An 18,475-nucleotide genomic window follows, 5' to 3' on the forward strand; every position below is an offset into this window, starting at 1 on the left:
ACATCGGGAGCTGTCCCCAGCACTTGAGAAGTTGCAGGCATCTTCTAAAGCATTAGACAGTGATGCCACCGTGAAATGGAAGTACCTCTGCCTGCTACGCCAGTACACATTTTCGTATGCGGTGAAGTCATTTACTGATCCTTTACAGCTATAATTCAGACCACAGCAGAAAGGTACGGTTAAATGTTAGTTAAACTACTTACATAGCTATTTGTAGAACCGTTACTGTCCAACACTGGGAATAATACAAAAGTGTACTACATTCATTCTTTAATAGATCAATGCATGCCATACTCCTGCTTAAATTAAATTAAGCTGCCAGTTGTAATGCCATTTTTAACGTTACTACTGGCAAGCGTTAAATCAAAAATGGTGTATTTGCACATTCTTTTATGTAGTTGAAACTAAGCTCAGTAGTTCCAAAATACAAACAACAACAAAAAAAAGCTGACGGAGGTGAAGCTAATTTTAAGGTCAGGTAAATACAGATGACCTCAGGTCTGCTTGTGCTATTCATTTTGCACCAATGTAAATAATGCTGTATGAGTCTGTCATACAAAACAGTTATTCAGCTTGGTTACGTGGGGATAAAGCTTTTGGTCTGGTTAAGAATTTGCATTTAGATTTACAAAGGTTTGAAATACATTGATTAATGTACAAATTGATACACACACCTGGAGGAAAGTGCAGCGCCCTACTTGCACTGTTGATATGAGCAGAGTTTGTGGTATTGTTGCAATATTGAAGAGACTGAAGCTGACACTTGCTGAGGAGTTGGCTCAGCCTGCTTTGCATTCTACAGAGCTTCATCCCTGCTGCCGGATTCTGCCCCAGAGGGCTGAATTGCAAAATTACCTTTAAATCTTCTGGTATTATAGGTACAGTTTCCTCCTAAATAATGTTTCTAGCTACAAAAATGGCTACATTTGGCTCTTTAACAAGATTCAGGCTGAGTGTGAAACTTTTCAGTCGCCCTCGTTCAAGCACTTATAACAACCAAGTTAATAGACACATAATAGTTGCTCTGTAGTGATCACTAAATTGCGATTTCAACCACTTATGTATTATCATCATTTCCCAGCATAAGAAGGCCATGAGTTGCACAACTCCTTATCCTGAAACGTGACACAATGCTTAGTGCGGCTGCAAGCAAAAAGGGAATTTTTGAAAGCACGAAAGCTTGTCAATTTCACAAATCCAGACAGAAGACAAATGGAAGACATTAAATACAGTAAATTATGAATTAAGCAGCAAGTAGTGTGTGATTCCAAATGCTAATTTGGTTAATTGGTGTCTCTAAAATTGCCAGTAGGTCTGAGTGTGAGTGTGAATGCTTGTCTCTCTCTTTAGTCAGCCCTGTTAAGGATTGGCTGCCTGTCCAGAGCGTACCCCGCCTCTCGCCCAATGACAGCTGGGATTGGCTCCAGCCCCCTGGGATCGTCAAAAAGACAAATCGTATATATAAGAGATAGTGAGTGATTTTGGACAAAGACAAGGGACATATAGCACCTGTGTTGGCCTGTACTTATTCACAGAATTGGTTTGACCTGAATGCTAATATTGGAACGCTAACATGCACCCAGTGAAATGATGCTGAGCAGTAATGTTGTCAACAACATATTTTCTGATCGCATGCACATGCTAATGTTTGCCAATGATCATTAAACACAAAGTACAGCTGAGGGTCAGGGTATGTTATTACTTCAGCAGGGATTTTAAACTGAAGTGTTGAAGGAAATTAATTCTGACTGATGATGGCACTCTGTAATATACTGAGTGGGACATGAATGGCTGTCAATTTTCAGGGAAACTTATCTGAAAAGTATTGATATATTAAACTCAGTAAGACAAGTGTCAGCTGGTGGCTAAAAGTCTTGGAGCACCAAAGTTCAAATTCATCTTCTAGAGCCGTGGTTCTCAACTGGTGGGTTGGGACCCAAAAGTGGGTCGCGGAGCTGTTTTTCATTGTGTGCTTAAAAAAAAAAAAAAGAACCTTGTGGCAAAAAGTCTATGCTGCACTTTTATTTTGAAGGACATGGGTTTTCTATGACATGCATGCAGAAGTAGTGTATTTTATTCACACTCCATGTATTCACTAATTGTGTAATCTCAGCTACAGTTACATTTACATTCTTGAAACTTGATGAGCCCTAATTTAGTTGCATTTCTGTTGCACTTTTTTTTAGTTTATTTCTGTTGAAAAAGGGCGTCTAATAGAACAAATTGTAGAGGGAATATTTTCCTCTTGCGCTACCTGCTGCTCATTTTGCTTGACTTTTATACTTTTGTTTTTTGTGATGTTGACATACTGTGATGTTTTGTTCAGACCCAGGTCCAAACTGCACCATTTTACATTGAATAAGTGCTGAAGTGGTTCAAAAATTCAGAAATTTGAGTTGCGATTTGTCATCAAGGAGGTGGTGCTGGTGGGTCCTGAGGCTAGACCAGTTGAGAACCACGGCTATAGAGAGCATCAGCGCCCGTACCAAACTTTGTTCCAATCCATCTTGTAGAAGTTGAGATATTTCACCCGCTAACAGTTTTCTGGTTGCTAATGTTTTATACCTAACCGTGTGAAGAAAGCTTTTTTGTTGTGACAACTTTTCAGAGTCTGAACTCTGGAAAGCACCAACAACTACAGCAGGTGAACAGAACGTTCCTGAATAAAGAGAACAGGGCAGATGAGTTGACAGAAGTACCCGAGACCTGGAGGGCAGAGATGAAGAGGAAATTGAAGGATTATTACAAACAGAGAGTAAGTTGGCCAAAGTCTAATTGGATCGGTGAATAAGAGAGTGTCTGGCCGCTGGGAGGAGAGTGGGAGTGGGCATGTAGATATTAAACTTTGAGGAGGGAAATGAAGAGGATCTAGTGTGAGGAAACTACTATACTGCTTAGGGTGTGTGGTGGGGGAGGAACCGGGGGAGCGGAGAGAGTCTCCTCAAGTCCCTGCGGAGCTGGCTGTCTTCTACAGCTCATTACTCCTTCAATCAGCCTTCCCGTCCCCAATCACCGTCTCCATCAGTCATATGCTGAAGAGACTGCAGGGTGATATCAGATCTAATCTGCTCTGTCACTGGCCTACAACATGTGTTTATGAGTTATTTATAGACCTAGTATGTTCTATGATATCATCAAAATAGCTAAGAGATTTATGATATGGAGGAGTCTGGATTTCAACTATTTTATTTATTTTCCAAATCTGTTTTTCTTGTTTACACAGTAAGTAGTAATAGCTTCAATATGGCACTTGTATATTTACAGTTTCAATCTAAGATAGATTCTCTGAGATGGTACGCAGTCACGTGTTAGTGAGATGACCTTGAGATCCTGTGGTTTCAACTACGAACTGCTGTTTTGAACCCTATCTCTACAAACAGTTATCAGCATTAGAGAGAACTTGTAGGGGCAAACAACCTATCAAATATGAATGGGTTTTAATTGTATGCAGGGAAACTGTCCAGGTGGTGAGCAAAAGAAGGAGACACATCTTTATAAGCAGATAACAGCATACAGCCAGCGTTTGCTTTGCCTTCACTGTAAATGTCATAAGTTCTTCCTTTCTCAGTAGTTCTCATCTCTTCTTTGTGAGTGGTTTCCTTTACTCCTCTGACATTATGCCAAATCTTTCTCTTTCCAAGTGTTTGTGGTTGCTCAACAGTTGAGTAAACGGTGGAGCTGGCAGGGCGGAACAGCGGCGTGTGTGTGTATTTGAAGCATACGCTGTTTGTTTACACCTCACGTACATTTTGCTTCCGTAATGCCGGAAAAAGCACACACTGGGGCGGCTTTACGCCGGCATTGCTTGGTCCAATGTAAAATGGCAAAGGCTGAATGAGGGCGGAGCTTCGTTACGGCACTGAGCCGGAACCACAGTGTAAAAAGGGGTGTAGTTTAAGAACCATTCCAATTGTTGAGAACAGATGTGAGGACAGAGATTTCTGGAACTACGTTACTGCACAGGACAAAGCTAAAAAAGTGTTAAACACACTCTTCCATCCTACTGTCAGTTTGCATTCAACAATAAAAAGACTTTTAGAGGAGGGCTCCTTTAATGTTGGATGGTAAAAATCCTGCAGCTAATGAGCACAATATAACATCTACAATTTAAAACGTTTTACGCTGTCTGTGTGTTAAATCCTCTTTGTAGAAGGATACATGTTTAAAGACAATGAGAACAAGAGAATATCCGCATTTCAACAGCTTCTCACCAAATTTCTCATTCTTACATAAGATTATAACAAGCTGCTCATTAAGTGTGAGCGCTCTCCTAAGCTCCAGCACAACAGCTTTCGTTTCAAAGCAACATTTCAAATAATACATTATGATGAATGTCTATTTCTTGATCATTTAGAAGACAAAAGATGGAGAGGTTCCTGCCTGTTCAGCACAGAAGCTTGCTTCATTACTGCTAACGCGTTAAATTAACATCATAGTGCAGCGCTTGTGGTATTTGAACACATTATGCTCATTAAAAGACATTTCCTGAACATACAGGGGCGTTGACCTTGCCTACAGCTCATTGTCCACCCTAAAGAATTCACGTGTAATTTCTTGTTACTGCCTTCATTTTAATTTGTGCATTTTAACGAGTTTCCTGTTGAACAGCAAAGAGACAGACTGTAGTGATGATGTCACCTAGAGACGAATCGTGGAGCGGCTCCGACAGTGAATAATGAAACAACTGTTGAGACATTTTCTGACTCACAGCTGCGAGCCTGACATTCAAATTATACTCATTTGGAATATTTTGTAATCAGCAGATGTCACCTAATGACAATATCAGGTATGTTGGATTGTTTTTGTCTGTTGGGACTAATTCAACAGTCCAAAACAACCTGAATGTGTTCAGGTGATTTAATAGGCTGACAGATGGCTGAAAAGAGGAGAAAAACCCTGAATAAAAACACGAATGCTGTTTCCCAAATCCCTTAATACACTTCCATGTAGTATATTGCATATGCTATATACTTACATGAGTAGACTGCAAATTTAGATAAGGTAGTTTGGTCTTAAGTCTTAAATTTCTACTACTTCTGATTAAAGGGCCAGTTCGCCGATTTTCAACCTCAGTCCTATCATGCTATCATGATAGGACTATCAAGGAAAAAAATGCAATTTCTCTCCTTGCCTTTGGAGGACACTATCCGCTTCTCCAATGGGGCCTGGAAAACCTCCGCCAGACTACGTAAAACGTGTCATCTGGCGGAGGCCAGGGAGCTCGCTAAACTACACTTCCTCAATCTGGGATGCCCGCCTCCGATGTCTTGTCTTTTGTCAGGTTTGAAATGTAGACTGCAGACCTGAAGATTTTAGGACGATCCACCGGTATATTCTCGTCGTATTTCAGATTCTGTACCGCTCTGAGCCATTGCCTGCAGCAAAACTGTAGTACTTCACTCCAGCGTCTCTCACTGGGCCGTTTCTTTCAGAGGGAGGGGCGCAATGCATGCTGGGTGTTGTAGGAATGTGGACTGGGTGAAACCAAGAGCTGTAACACTTTCTCCACAGCTATGGCGCCAATTTTAAATATTATTGCTTTCATTGATTACAGAGAACACCAGCTTTGACTGACAGTGGCTTTTTCCAGGGGAGAAATTCTCCTTTAAGTGCATTTGATAGACATTTCACTTGACTTCAATTCTGTTTTATTAAAACAAAAAAAATGAATATCCTGTGACTTTACGTTGCTGCTAAACAATGACATTACCATATGCATCAACAACATGTCAAATTCTTCTGCTGCATAGCCAAGATGGCAACCATTTAGGATCAGGAGCGTCCCACACTTAACTTAACGGTTATAAATACACCATCTGGGTACTTAAGAGTACACAGCATTTTGCCATAACTGTTGGTGTGAAAGCTTAGGTATGGAAGATAGTGATTTGAGACACGATGCATGAGTGAGTAACTAAATTCTAGGTATGAAATTGAAATATATCTTTTGACCATTACAATCTCGAGATCTTCACCACATGTGACACGGTTCAGGAACATTTGTGAATGACTTCCCACCAGAGTTCAGACAATATAAGCCAAAGACCACTGAGGCTGTTCTGGAGGACAGTGATGCACCACACTCATCAGACTGCTTTCAAATCTGTACAAAAAAAAATTAGCCATCTGTCCCAACTTCCTTGTGGTCCATTTGTACCAAATCAAAAAAGCTAAAAATCAATAAATAAAGGAAATGAACACAAAGCTTTAGCACAGGGATCAACAAGTTCCCATTTCCGACACACGTTCCAGTAAAATGATGCATAAAAACTGAGTTGTACTGCTGCTAGTGAGTCATGTTCAAGGAAGATTCAGTTACCACAAACCGCAAGGAAGTGATGTCTTCATAGTGTTCATTCAGCATATTTCCATATCTGCCAAATTGACTTCAGTTGCTTCTTTTAGATTCATGGTGTCAAAATTCAAATTGATCCTGTTTTAAAGCGAATAAAAGATTCAAACATGTAATGATTATGGGCAGAAGCTGCTTGTGCAACTGGCCCCCAGCAGCATCAGGCATACTGCTGGTCCTGGCATAGAAAAGCAATAAAATATGGTGTGACGCCAGCAAAGGGTAGAGTCTTTAGAGCTTTAGGTTTTGCTCTCAGTCGGTATGTATGATGGAGTTTTCTGAGGCAAACCTCCTGCTCTCTTCAAATCTCCAGAAAGTTCTCAGCTTAGATATATGCAGCGTTATGTAACAGCCTGCTCCGTAGTTCACCCTTCATCAAGAGACAAGAAGGGGAGAAGAACGTGTCAACATTTTACAAGACTGATTTACATTTCAGTTATTAAAGTCAAGGCTCCAGAAGAAGTAAAGAGTGGTGTGTGTGTGTGTGTGTATTAAAGCAATAAAAAGCATTTGCTGTGAGTGTTTAATATTCCTTGTTCTAACAATAGGAGTTTGAAATGGGAGGATAGAGATGCAGCCACGTTTGCTCTGAATGAACATAATGAGGCTGTGGTGTGTGTGTGGGTGTGTGTGCGTCAGGGGAGCTACCCACAGAATAAAAGGAATACAAGATGTGGTCATGTGAGCCTTTGCTCCAGCATTTCCATTAAAATCTCATCAGTGTTCCGGCTCTTAAAGGTTCGCACACTGTTTACAGCTGATACATGAAGATAATGAGATACTGTGCTTGGTCACCATACTACCTGTCAAATCTGAGCAGGAAGGATTAAATGACCAACATATACTCATCATCATCAGCATTAAAACCATGTATAGGCTTCCTGTGTGTAAGTGCATGCATGGTTGTTAACATACATGTGGGAATCCACAGCTCCCTAGTTGCAGGTTTAGCATGTGTGGAGCTGGTGCTGTTGATGTGATAATAAAGAGCTTCACTCTTCCCTAACGGCCTGAATTAGAGCTCCCTCCCCAACATCTGCCAGTGATAGTTCAGGTTCCTCCTAGATGATCTCTGTATTCTTCACAATAGGCTGAATTTGTTCCTTTAAAAAAAACATACATATTTGCTGTAGGACTTGGAACTATGCATAAAGGTTTGTAAGTTCACGTTTAGAAGTGATATGTTTTTTCCATCTTATTCTTCCTGTCCACCTGTTCTGTAATTGGCTGGTACTTCTGTGTTGTGATTGGCAAGTACTTGGTTCCACAAAGTTTGCCTTCAGGAGTTTCTGCCAGAAACCTTAACCCTTGAACTACAGGAGAAAATGTCTTTGACTTATTATTTTTGCCCAAAACATTTTTTCCTACACCTAAGCAAGCAGTGTTTGTGCCTAAACACAACCAAACTGCTACTGTTTCACAACATTTTTCTTGTACTTGGTTAGGTTAAGGCACCAAAACAGGAAAAAATAAAAGATTAGGGTTGAAATAGTCGGGCAATGTTGCCGTATTATTTAAAATTGGGACACGGACAGCAGTCTACTGGGTGAGAGCCCTGTTTTGGACCTATTGGCTTTCCTTATCAGGGGTCGCATTAACCAATTATTTTCAGTCTTTGGTGGAATTTTTTTTAACAATGACGGAAAAATCGGAAAGCTGCCCGACATTTTGACAGATTAGAATCCCGAGTGTGATCCACCATACCACAGAAAAATTCTCACACAGCACTGTCACTAACCACATGTAGAAACCCCTATCCAGTTGGTGCTGAGTTTGCATAATTAATTAGCTATTGGGCCCTATGTACACGGCGGACAGTCTAAAGAGCATGGCGCTAAGTGATTTAGGGCGTGTCCGACCCACTTTTGCTAGTTAAGTGGCGCACAATCTGGGTGCAAACCGAAGCACAAGGCACAAAGAGGCTGGCTTAAGTCTCTGCATCATGTGGTGTTAACATGAAAAGTGACCACAGGGTCGGTGTCTGTTTTCTTCATGCCCTTTTCAATCTATGAGATTGTTCCTGATATTAAAAGGTTATTATTTGTGATTGACTTGTTTTGAAATTAAATACTATTAAATAGGTCATGTCTCATTATCACTGTCCATCAAACAGACGCAACCTTAGTTCCTTACCAATCACAGAACAGTAGAACTAGCAAATCACAGCACAGCACATGGGATAATAGATGAGGACGAAATATATAAAAGGGGGAAAAAAAGCTTTTTTTGCAGGACATGTTACCATGGTTACCATGGTCACGATCTTTAGGGGACCCATTACATTATCAGGATGGATCCTCTGAACTTGCACTCTACCAAATTTCATGGCAACAACTCCAGCAAAATAGTGATACTTCAATTTGGACCAATTTTTACCCCACTGAGCATCAGACTGACCGCTTGCCTCTCGCATCGCTACAATTTGATGGGCAACCTGAGCTTTTACTCCTTCATCAGTTGTCTCTTTTTTCTCCTCGCCCTGTAAACCCTGGTGTGATCCCATTCCCTCCCTCTCTGCTTTCAAATGCTCACCTAGTCCATCCCTCCCCATCCATCCCAGCAGTGGGGAAATCCCTTGAAGATGGCGCTCCATCAGTAATGATTTTCTGCTCAGCTGAGCAATGAAATGTACGCATGCACTCACTCTGCCTTGCTCTCCCCAACTCCCCCCCTTCTCTCACTCTGTAAACCCCATCATCCATCCCTCAATGCTTCTCATTAAAGTTTTAAAGCCAAGGTAAGCCTGCACATCAGTGAATCCGTCCATCCTCCCACTCTAACTCTGCCGAACTCCCTCCCTCCTTTTCTCACAGTTTCTCACTCTGGGGCAGCTTTAAATTAAATAGAAGGCAGCTCGGCCTGCCTTTATTTAGAAAATAATAAACTTACAGGTGAGACAGCAAAAATCCACCTGACGGTCAGGAGGAGGGATCAAAGGGTGTGAGGGGGCGCGCAGCGTCTTTGGAGACTTGTGAAGAGTTCCAGGTCTCAGCAAGAGCTGGAGGGGAGGCTGATGCTGATACAGGCCACAGCTGGTTTGTTTATCTGATAAGGAGGTTTCTCGAGCACTGGGACTACTCTCAATCAAACTGTTACACTCAACCAAACCTGGCAGGAGAACAGTCAACGTCAGCTGTCAACTATGTGTGGAATTAGTAATGTTTGTCCCAGAAGCACACAGTGTTGCCTCCTCCAAGGCCTTGAGGTTTCAGGGAGTTGAACTGCGACCTCCGTGACCACAAGTGACACTGAAAGAACTACAAACTGACTTGATAATGTCAGTTACAAAATGTCTAGCTAGTCAAAGTGTAATCATGTTAAATAAGTCCTTTTTGTTTAGAAAACAATCTTCTGAGTAGCATTGCATAATCATCTAGGTGCAAAAGCAGTGCACAATAAATGTAGTAAAAGTCACAATATATTGGCCACCGTGTAAATAATCAGTGATTTTTCTCCTCTAAAATAAGTATCAGTAGCAACCTCAAAAATGCTATATCTGTTGCTCTACCAGCAACCCCTGAATGGTGAGTTTATTTGCAGAAAATGTCAACCTTTATTAGGAAAAATGTGTTATTTCTAATTTAAAGAGTGAAGCAGTCTTACTTGAATCTGTTTAAGAAAGAAAACTGGATATAGATGGTCAGAGTTGAGGCATCATTCCTTTATAGGAAGGAGGTTTTAGTGTAGGTATAGATATTTTTTATTTCAGGTGAAACTGTATGTATTCTTCATAAAATGTGTCCTTTCTGCTGAATCAATCAATCAATACTTGAGTGACAAGACTGAATATTCTCTTTTGAGGCCTCTGTGTTTATGTCACCTTTATGCCAAAGAAGCGAATTGACTCAACTGAGCTGTATGAGGAAGTTTCAAATACTATTCTAATTAGGGAGAAGTAAGAAATGGTAAATGGACTGCACTTATATTGTGCGTTTCCAGTCTACCGACCAATAGAAGCGCTTTTTACACTACTATCACATTCACCCTTTTCACACTCAGATTCACACACTTATTGCCAATCTCCAATCAGATCTATGCATTCATACCCGATGGCTGGGACCAATCTGGGGTTCAGTGTCTTCGACATGTGACTGAAGCAGTCAGGGATTGAACCCCCAACCTTCCGATTGAGAGACGACCAGCTCTACCACTGAGCCACCGCCACCACCAACAAGTAAACTCATGAATATAAACCACTGAGGCCTGACATCGCCAAGTCATTAATAGGAGGGACAAGTTCCCACTTTCGCTGCACTCCACAACATCCATTTTTTGGAGCAGAGGGTATTAACAAATAGTTCAGTCAATAATATCCAGCTGGCTTTTAGCAACTTGTTCTCCGAAATGGGATGTTGGTAAGGGATATCAATATTAATGGCAGAATACTGAGACCTCATTATGCTGAAGGTCGTGGCAGGAGGAGGATTTTGAAGGGAGGAAGATAAATGAAACTCTTCAATAATTCTGGCGGAAAAGAAACACTGGGCTCGCTGTAGGACACGTCCTGGAGGCTACCAGTCATTCCCACTTACACACTTAAAAAAAACACGTGTGTTAAATCATCCCTGTGATGTTAAGTGCAAGTGTGTTATTAAAATGCAAAAAAAGTGAGGGGAGGTAATGATTTATTTTACCAAAGGGACTCTGTAAGCTGCAGATACACACTGTATCTGGATCAAGAAATCTCTTTAACCCCAGCAGGTGAAGATTGTGCTGTTGGTGTCTTTCTCACATTTAAATTCTCTCACAGTCTCTCTCTCTCCGTCCACTCTGTATTAAAAGTTACTTTTAGCGAGAATTCAGATAAAGCAAATAGAAAGAATAAAATGAAGAGGTGACACTTTTGCTGTGAAGCTGAACTAAACTCGAGCGTCTACAAATGTAATTCTCTCTACTTTACAATTCCTCCTGAAGGACATCACACAATCAGTCCTCAAATGGTCTTTTTCTACAGCAGACGTTGCCATAACCTTAAACTCAAAGCAGCTACATGAAGTCCTGCCATCCATCATTTCATTATTCACACTTCTGCTTTTGTGACATGGTAAAGTATCTTCTGTTAAGAGGAAATATTTAAAACTGACAGAAAGTAAGATAACTTTTTTTTTAAAAAAACACAAAAAACTGTGGTGCTGTGACAAAAAAGGGAAACTACTATAGCTGTTGGGCTGTTGGGACCTGGAAACATGCGAGCGCGAGTCAGTGACAAAGAACTCTCTAAGCTAACTTGGATCTTTCTCTCTTTCTAATCAGCTAAATGTAAAATGTTAGCTAGCTTGCTCACTAACTGGTCGTTAACTTTCGGCTTGTGTGAATTTTGGCGCCCCCTGTGGACAAAGCCGTAGCTCTTATCTCTTTGCTGATTTTGTCCTGTACATGCTTAAAGTCGGGCTGAAACAGCATTTCGAGAGTATCTAGCTTCTGTATCGTGACGTATTTCCGAGTGAAACAGGACGTGCAGGCGGGACATATCTTTAGAGGGATTTGATTTGATCGCTGAGAAGTGGCCGTAGACAGACGTTCTCCACAGCGCAGTAGCTAGCTAACTGACCTTCTTGTCGCTGATGGTCTTGTTTGCATTTGGAGCTCATATAGAGTAATCAGAATTAATTTCAGTCTGTTTCATAACCTACCTTACAGCTTATGTAGCTTTTTAAGGCAAATCAACACAATAGCCCAGAGGTAACATTAACGTCATTCGGGCCAGGTGAACATTTGTTTCATATTTTTGAGTTAACACATCATTAGGTCATCTTTAAGGTAGTTAAAGTACAAGCGCAACGATCTCAAATTTTAAACCATAATTAACACGTTTCTCTCAAAATAAAAAATATATAAATCAGCCGTGCAAGAACCGTTTATACTTTCGGATTTATTGATTGATTGATTGATTGACTGATAAGACCATTAAAAAAAATAAGAATAAGTAAAGGCTGACAAAAAAAGTTTGATAACTTCAACTTCCAGCAGCCTCATTTACTCTAATCAGCTCTTAGTCCCGTCAGAATAAGAGCCCCTACATATAGAATGCAGAGATACAGTACATGTTTATGTAGAGCATGAAAGACATATCTGTGTGTGTGTGTGTGTGTGTGTGTGTGTGTGCGTGCGTGTGTGCGTGTTGTCTTCATGCAATCGGAGGTGATGCAATCACCTTTGCTTGGGTGTGCAAGCCCCGTACCCTCACTGTGCCCCAAACACAGCTGACTGGCTGATGCAACCTGTGAGCTCCTGTGGTTCAGCTTGAAGCTCCGTCAGTACAGTCCTCTGAATGATGCATCACGCTGCATTTACATCAGGCCACTGTATCAGCCAAGTCTCCCAAATTGCCTGAATATCTTTCGCCTATTTTACCCAAGCTGCCTCTGCAGGGATCATCATCCTCGCATCGCTGTGGATAATGTCGGTTTACATTTTTCATCATAGCTGAATATTTCTCATCAGAGCTGAATACTGAGCAGGGTCGAAGCTCAGAGGAATGTTTGCTCTCTGCACAGGGCACATCATCGTGTCCTCAGAGTGTCCAAGCAGGGATCCAACCTGCCACTAACAGGCTTTACAATTTAATGACTGACACACAGTCTCCTGCATAGTAAAGGGAAAGTATTTGATCCTCTGTATGCTTGTTACAGCTCATAAACACATTATGCAGCCGAATGTAATCCCACAGTCTAAACAAAATATAAAAACCTTGAGGCATTAAAGCAGGAGAGGAGAACCACAGCAACACTGAGGTGATCGTGTTAAGAAAAGTTGAACACTTCTTACAGTTTTTCTGACCTACAGAGAAAGACCAGAACCAAACAGCTCCAGTGTTACAACTCTGTTCCCTGCTGGTTAAAGCCTGTTTAGGCTCATTTACAGAAAACACTGTTTCAATGTTAACAGACTGGGTGACTAAATCCCAGTACATCAGCAGGAATATAGGACACATCCTGAATGCACCAAGTGGAATTCCTCTACGTCTCAGCTTTTGATGCGTAATATAAAACTGTACTTTCAGAAAGAATGGACACAAATTAAAGAGACAATTACCATCTGAGGGCGATCTTGATGGGCGTGGTGAGGCAGGAGGTGAAGAGGTCGGCTGGGAGGTCGGGGTTCATGGGCAGCAGCTCACTGGCCTCGCAGGCAGCCAGCTGGATGCAGTTCTTCATGGAGGGCGGTAGGGGCATCTGGGCGAGTGGGTGGCTGGGATTGATGGCTGCCACCTGAACAGATAAAACACGACACAGTTTGTTTACATTCATTTGGCTTCAATGACCAGCTGAGCTGTCTGAAGAGAGCTAACATAAGTAAAATTAGGCTGAAGTACAATAAAAAGTATATTCTAAAGCTGCAAATACCACAGAACAGGGTTTCAGGCTCAAAACACTAAATTATTGAGCTGTTCCGCAACCTGACCCTCTGTCTGGGGAAATGAATGACAGAGGGACAGAAAGAGAAAGGAGCTGGGTGACAGACAGCCTGACTTTAAAGACCTGGAACTTGTTTGTGGCCAGTGTTTGTGTCTGTCACAGCAGACACAGATGTAGAGAGCATCCCTTTGTGACAGACTCACATATCGAAATAGTTTGGAGGATGCTGCTTCCATTTAGACAATGTGGAAGTTTTTGACTTTGATGCACTGACTGATGCTCTGGTGGTTTTTCTAGTGTGCTCTGGGATCAAAGTAGTTAGTAGTAGTTAGGATGACCTTTGCTGAAGACGTGAAATAAAAGGTCAGAGACACAGGGAGAATCACCTGCAGACCTATGCAGAAATGTATGTAGTGAAGAAAAGTGGCACAAAGATAGCACAGAAGCAGATCTTTGTAATCTCGGTACTTGAAGTAAAAAAAGTAAGTAAACTAATACAAGTCCAACTTTGAGCAAATGTCCAGCAAAGGCAACAGGTGAAGTCATTAGCACCCTGTTAACGCCCACACAAGCCTGCGCTGACTGTTGTCATTGTTGTTGCAAGCTGTTTGCACTCCTCAGATTTAGCACCATCTCATCGCTCCCAGAAAACTCTCTTACAAAGGCAGATCCACTATTTATTGGATCACTCGTCAACTTTTGGGAACACACTTTGCTGAGAGCAGAATGTATCCATTTCTCCCAGAGTGAGAAGTATTTATGACTGACTGAAGCTTTCCCATCATAGACATGCTTTTTAAATCTCCATCGGCAGCTGTATTGTGTGAACCACAGTGAAAATACAAATACAGTTGGTGAAACGAAAAGAAAAGTGATGAGAGTTATGAGGTAAACTATCTGCACCTGTAATTGACGGCATGGGATAAGCAATAAACACATTTTCGTTTTGTTTTCCCCTCTGCTGCATAAAAACCGGAGGAAACTTGATTGCAAAAGATACAAATTAGTGCTTTTTGTAGGTTTGCCACCTTGTGTTTTCAGGCAAAACATTACATTTGGAGCACTGCTTGAGACGTTTTTAGAATGTAATGATAATGTGTTAGTTTATTGATCCCAGGGAGGACATTTTCCTCTTGCTTGCCCCCTCAGCAGGCGGTCTTTAGTGATTAACAATCCTCCTGTCTATTCTAAAAAAACAGAATTAGCTGGTACGGCTCAGTCGATACTTGCAAGTGTGAAAAACAGAGGGGGCTTTGCATATGATGTAAAACTTTAATTATATTTGGAGCTCTTGACTATTTATGTGCTCATTGTGCTGTTGCTCTGTTGATTTGTTTGCTGGGAGTTCAATATGGTTTCCGTCTTTTGCTGAGTAGACTTTAATGAGCTGTGGGTCTTAATGAAGGCAGAAAACCAACACTTCGCTTTATCATCGCTGACTGCTCTGGTTGCTGCTTTCACCTTTCAGCTCTGCCTAATTTTAGAAAGGAATTAGAGAGGGAGATTGTTATGATTATAATAATCATTATTATTTCCTCTCTTGTGCAAAACACAAGTCTCTATTGTTCCCAGAAACATTGCATTATGTTGCTCATCCATTTTTAAATGACTCTGAAAACCACTCATTTCTTCAGCAGCTGAAGCTTTCTAGACACAGAAATAACAAGACGATTCAAAGGCACTTTCTTTTTAAACAATGGAATCGCCTTTTCTGTTACTTCTTGCTAATGTCACACCAAAATATGACAGTCAACTCTTGTTCTATTATTTGCATAGAAGGAAAATTTGCATCCTGTTCAAAAGCAAAACCAGTGTTTACCTCACTCCCTCCTACCAATGATACTCCTTCCAACAGTTGCAATGTGCCAGTTTCAGTTTTATCTATAAACACTTGTGTGGGATGCATCAAAAGCTGTGATCATATATTGAAACCAGGCCAAGCTCCTTGTAGAGAAGCACGACGGTATCAGTTGCTAAACGCTCACTGTGAGACCTCTTGGAGACCCGCAGACACCCTGAACAGTTGTTTACTGCGGCGGAAAACGCTGCTTGGAGTGCTAAAACTCTTTCTGTGTTTGCAAACACTTGAGGGGCTGCGGACATGAAGACTGAGAGCAGGAGGAGTGTGTGAGATGTCTTCATACAGTCGGTTACAAGTCTTAGGAGACACTAAAAGCCCTGGCAATTACAATGGTTACTCTTCCAGTGTGCAGACTTATATCATTAACTGGAAGCCAACGCATGCTACAACCCACTCAGTACGTATGACAGATGTTATCTGACACTTATATTTGGAGGAAACTAGATTCTGATGTGAAGACAAAATGTACCACATCTGGCTACCTGTTGTAAACCATTTCAATAACAGCGTGCTAACCGTTCCCAACAACTAGCCAAGTTTAAACATGAAACACAAAGGCTGACCAAACTATTCCTTTCAAATTTAAAATGTATCTTGTCTTTTAACATTTAAATAATGTTTACATTTGAATTGAATTAGCAATAAAATATAGTATTGCACTCTATTGACCAATACTCTTTGTGTTCTTCATCCGTATGATACCTCATCGATTTTCATTTCATTCTTTTTTTTTTTTTGCATATTCATTTAAGACCAGCTCCAGTCATGTTGTAAGACGTATAAAATGCTTGAAATAATGAATTGTGTCTGATATGTTTTTTCTGCAAGATACGTTTAATTACCTTGTAAAAATCCTCCCAAGGCATCTCCTCCTTCTCCCTCATTAAAATTCCTGAAACTGCATCGTCCCTGCCCACTGTGCACATTTCCAACAGCATGCTCTGTCGTGAAAACAAAACGCGTCTCTGCCATCGTTTAGTGGCAACTTGTTGAAACGTAGCTAGCTTGAAATGTAGTAATTAGTAGTAGTGATGTTAACGTTAGTAGCCAGAAGTGAGTTCGCAAAAATGACAATGACGGTTACAGCTGGCTTGCGCAAAGTTTTTTGAAAAGTTACAAAAAAAACAATAAAGAACACATGCAATCATAAAGACAGGAAAAATAACAAAAACAAGCAGATTAGCACTTTTACATATAATTGACCCACCAAACCACTAAAACACAAGCACTAACAGAGCAGTAAAGCATCCGAGCTCCTGAATGGAAAGTGAGCCTCAAAGCTTGCTGTGTGTTGTAGCTCAGCATCTGATGCAAGTTTGGGTAAACCCAAATAACCTGAGGCGAGCACTCGCTAGTCATTCTGCACCCAGAGGCTGAGGCGAGACAAACTGAGGATTAGACAAAAAAACGAACACAATAAGTGATCTGGCAGGCTGCCCCCAATACAAGCAAGAAAACAGGAAAATGATTATTCCTACTGAAAATTAGCTAGACAAGTAACAAATAGATCATGAGTGTATTTTATTCCCCAAACTGCCATGACCTGTTTGAAATGTTCAATCTGGTGTCCAGTTAACTTTATCAAACAGCAAAAAGGCTTATGATGAGCTAGTGTAGATTTATGTAATGCCTCCTTGCTCCTGTATATACTGCACCGCCTCCCTGCTCTCTGCTAGTCCAATAACTCATTAGCTGACTCTATAATAAGTGCAGCAGCAGCTGAGGCTCAGATCTCAGTGTGAGACATAATGTATTAACAGAAGTGCCCTATAAGGAGCTCTGCACACACATGAATAAATCATGATATTAAAAATACAGAAGAATAGTTTTAATTAGTGGAGGGGGAAGTCTGATAACGTATGTAACGGTGCATGTGTCATTTTTTCTATCAGCATGCATATTTTATTTCTCTTTGAAATGTTTGCTGGCATGAGTGGGAGCACGCCTGTTGCTGAGCTGATGGATCTGTGCCAATCCTCTTGTACCGCAATTCCTCTTCTCTCTCTGTAATGAGGAAACTGTCGACTCGCTGGCAGAGACAGGCATCTCAAACAAAAGCGGCGTGTGCTGCTAAAGCCTCTCATTGTGTCAACCTTAAGAGGAACATTGTCTCTTGAAAGGAATTTGGAGAAAGTGTGTGACGGCGTGCCGCAGTAATCCGAACTGTAAATACGACAACATTGCCAGCAGAGGCTGATTAATGCCAAGCTTCCACTGTAATTATCACATTAGCATAATGTAATCTCACAAATTACCATGAAAATCACCACGACAGCTTTCTTTTCTCTCTTTTCCACTGGGGATATCAGGGTACAATTTAATTGCTGAGAATTCCTTTCTTTGAAAAAAAAGTGACACTAATGTATGAGACTAATCCTACAAGGGGAGGGGGGGTTGAAGTATAAAAAAACACAATCACAGCATGTTTCCATAGCAAAACGTAACTCTAGTGGAGCAATAAATTCTACAGTTCTGCATTAATTATTCATTAAAATGATAGAAGGAGCCAGAGGAAGCCTAATGTGAGCATCCTGGAAATGCCGGCAAAAAAAACCCTATCGACAACACACACACACACACACACACACACAGTCCAAACTCCAACAGTCCAGCATGTCCCAGATGTGAGTGCTGCAGGGGGCGCACACACACACGTACCTTTCCGCCCTGCAGCTAATGCAGCGAGCATGTTCACTGAGTGCATGCAGGAAGTGATGAGATATTTAAAAGGAAGCAGGTGGCCCCATAATAGAGCACTCAGAGAACACACACACCAACACACACACACACCCACACACACGCACACAGACTGAATGGACTGCAGGAGGAGGATGATAGGGTGCTATGGAGGAGTGTCATAACACCTCCTCCTCCTCCTCCTCCTTCTCTCATATCTTCCCCTCA

General features: G+C 41.3%; 1 protein-coding gene across 1 annotated transcript in view; it reads right to left on the reverse strand.

Moving 5' to 3' along the window:
• The window catches only part of rptor (regulatory associated protein of MTOR, complex 1), a 201,080-nt gene that overhangs the window by 111,932 nt on the left and 70,673 nt on the right, over nucleotides 1-18,475 (reverse strand). The window contains exon 7 of the mRNA XM_069676908.1: nucleotides 13,388-13,563. Within this exon, the coding sequence (XP_069533009.1) occupies nucleotides 13,388-13,563 (176 nt within the window). The remainder of the gene's footprint in view (nucleotides 1-13,387; nucleotides 13,564-18,475) is intronic.

This window comes from Semicossyphus pulcher, unplaced genomic scaffold (genome assembly GCF_022749685.1).
Source record: "Semicossyphus pulcher isolate SPU_LCO1_2020_fin unplaced genomic scaffold, fSemPul1.0.p SCAF_27, whole genome shotgun sequence".
NCBI classification, from domain to species: domain Eukaryota; kingdom Metazoa; phylum Chordata; class Actinopteri; order Labriformes; family Labridae; genus Semicossyphus; species Semicossyphus pulcher.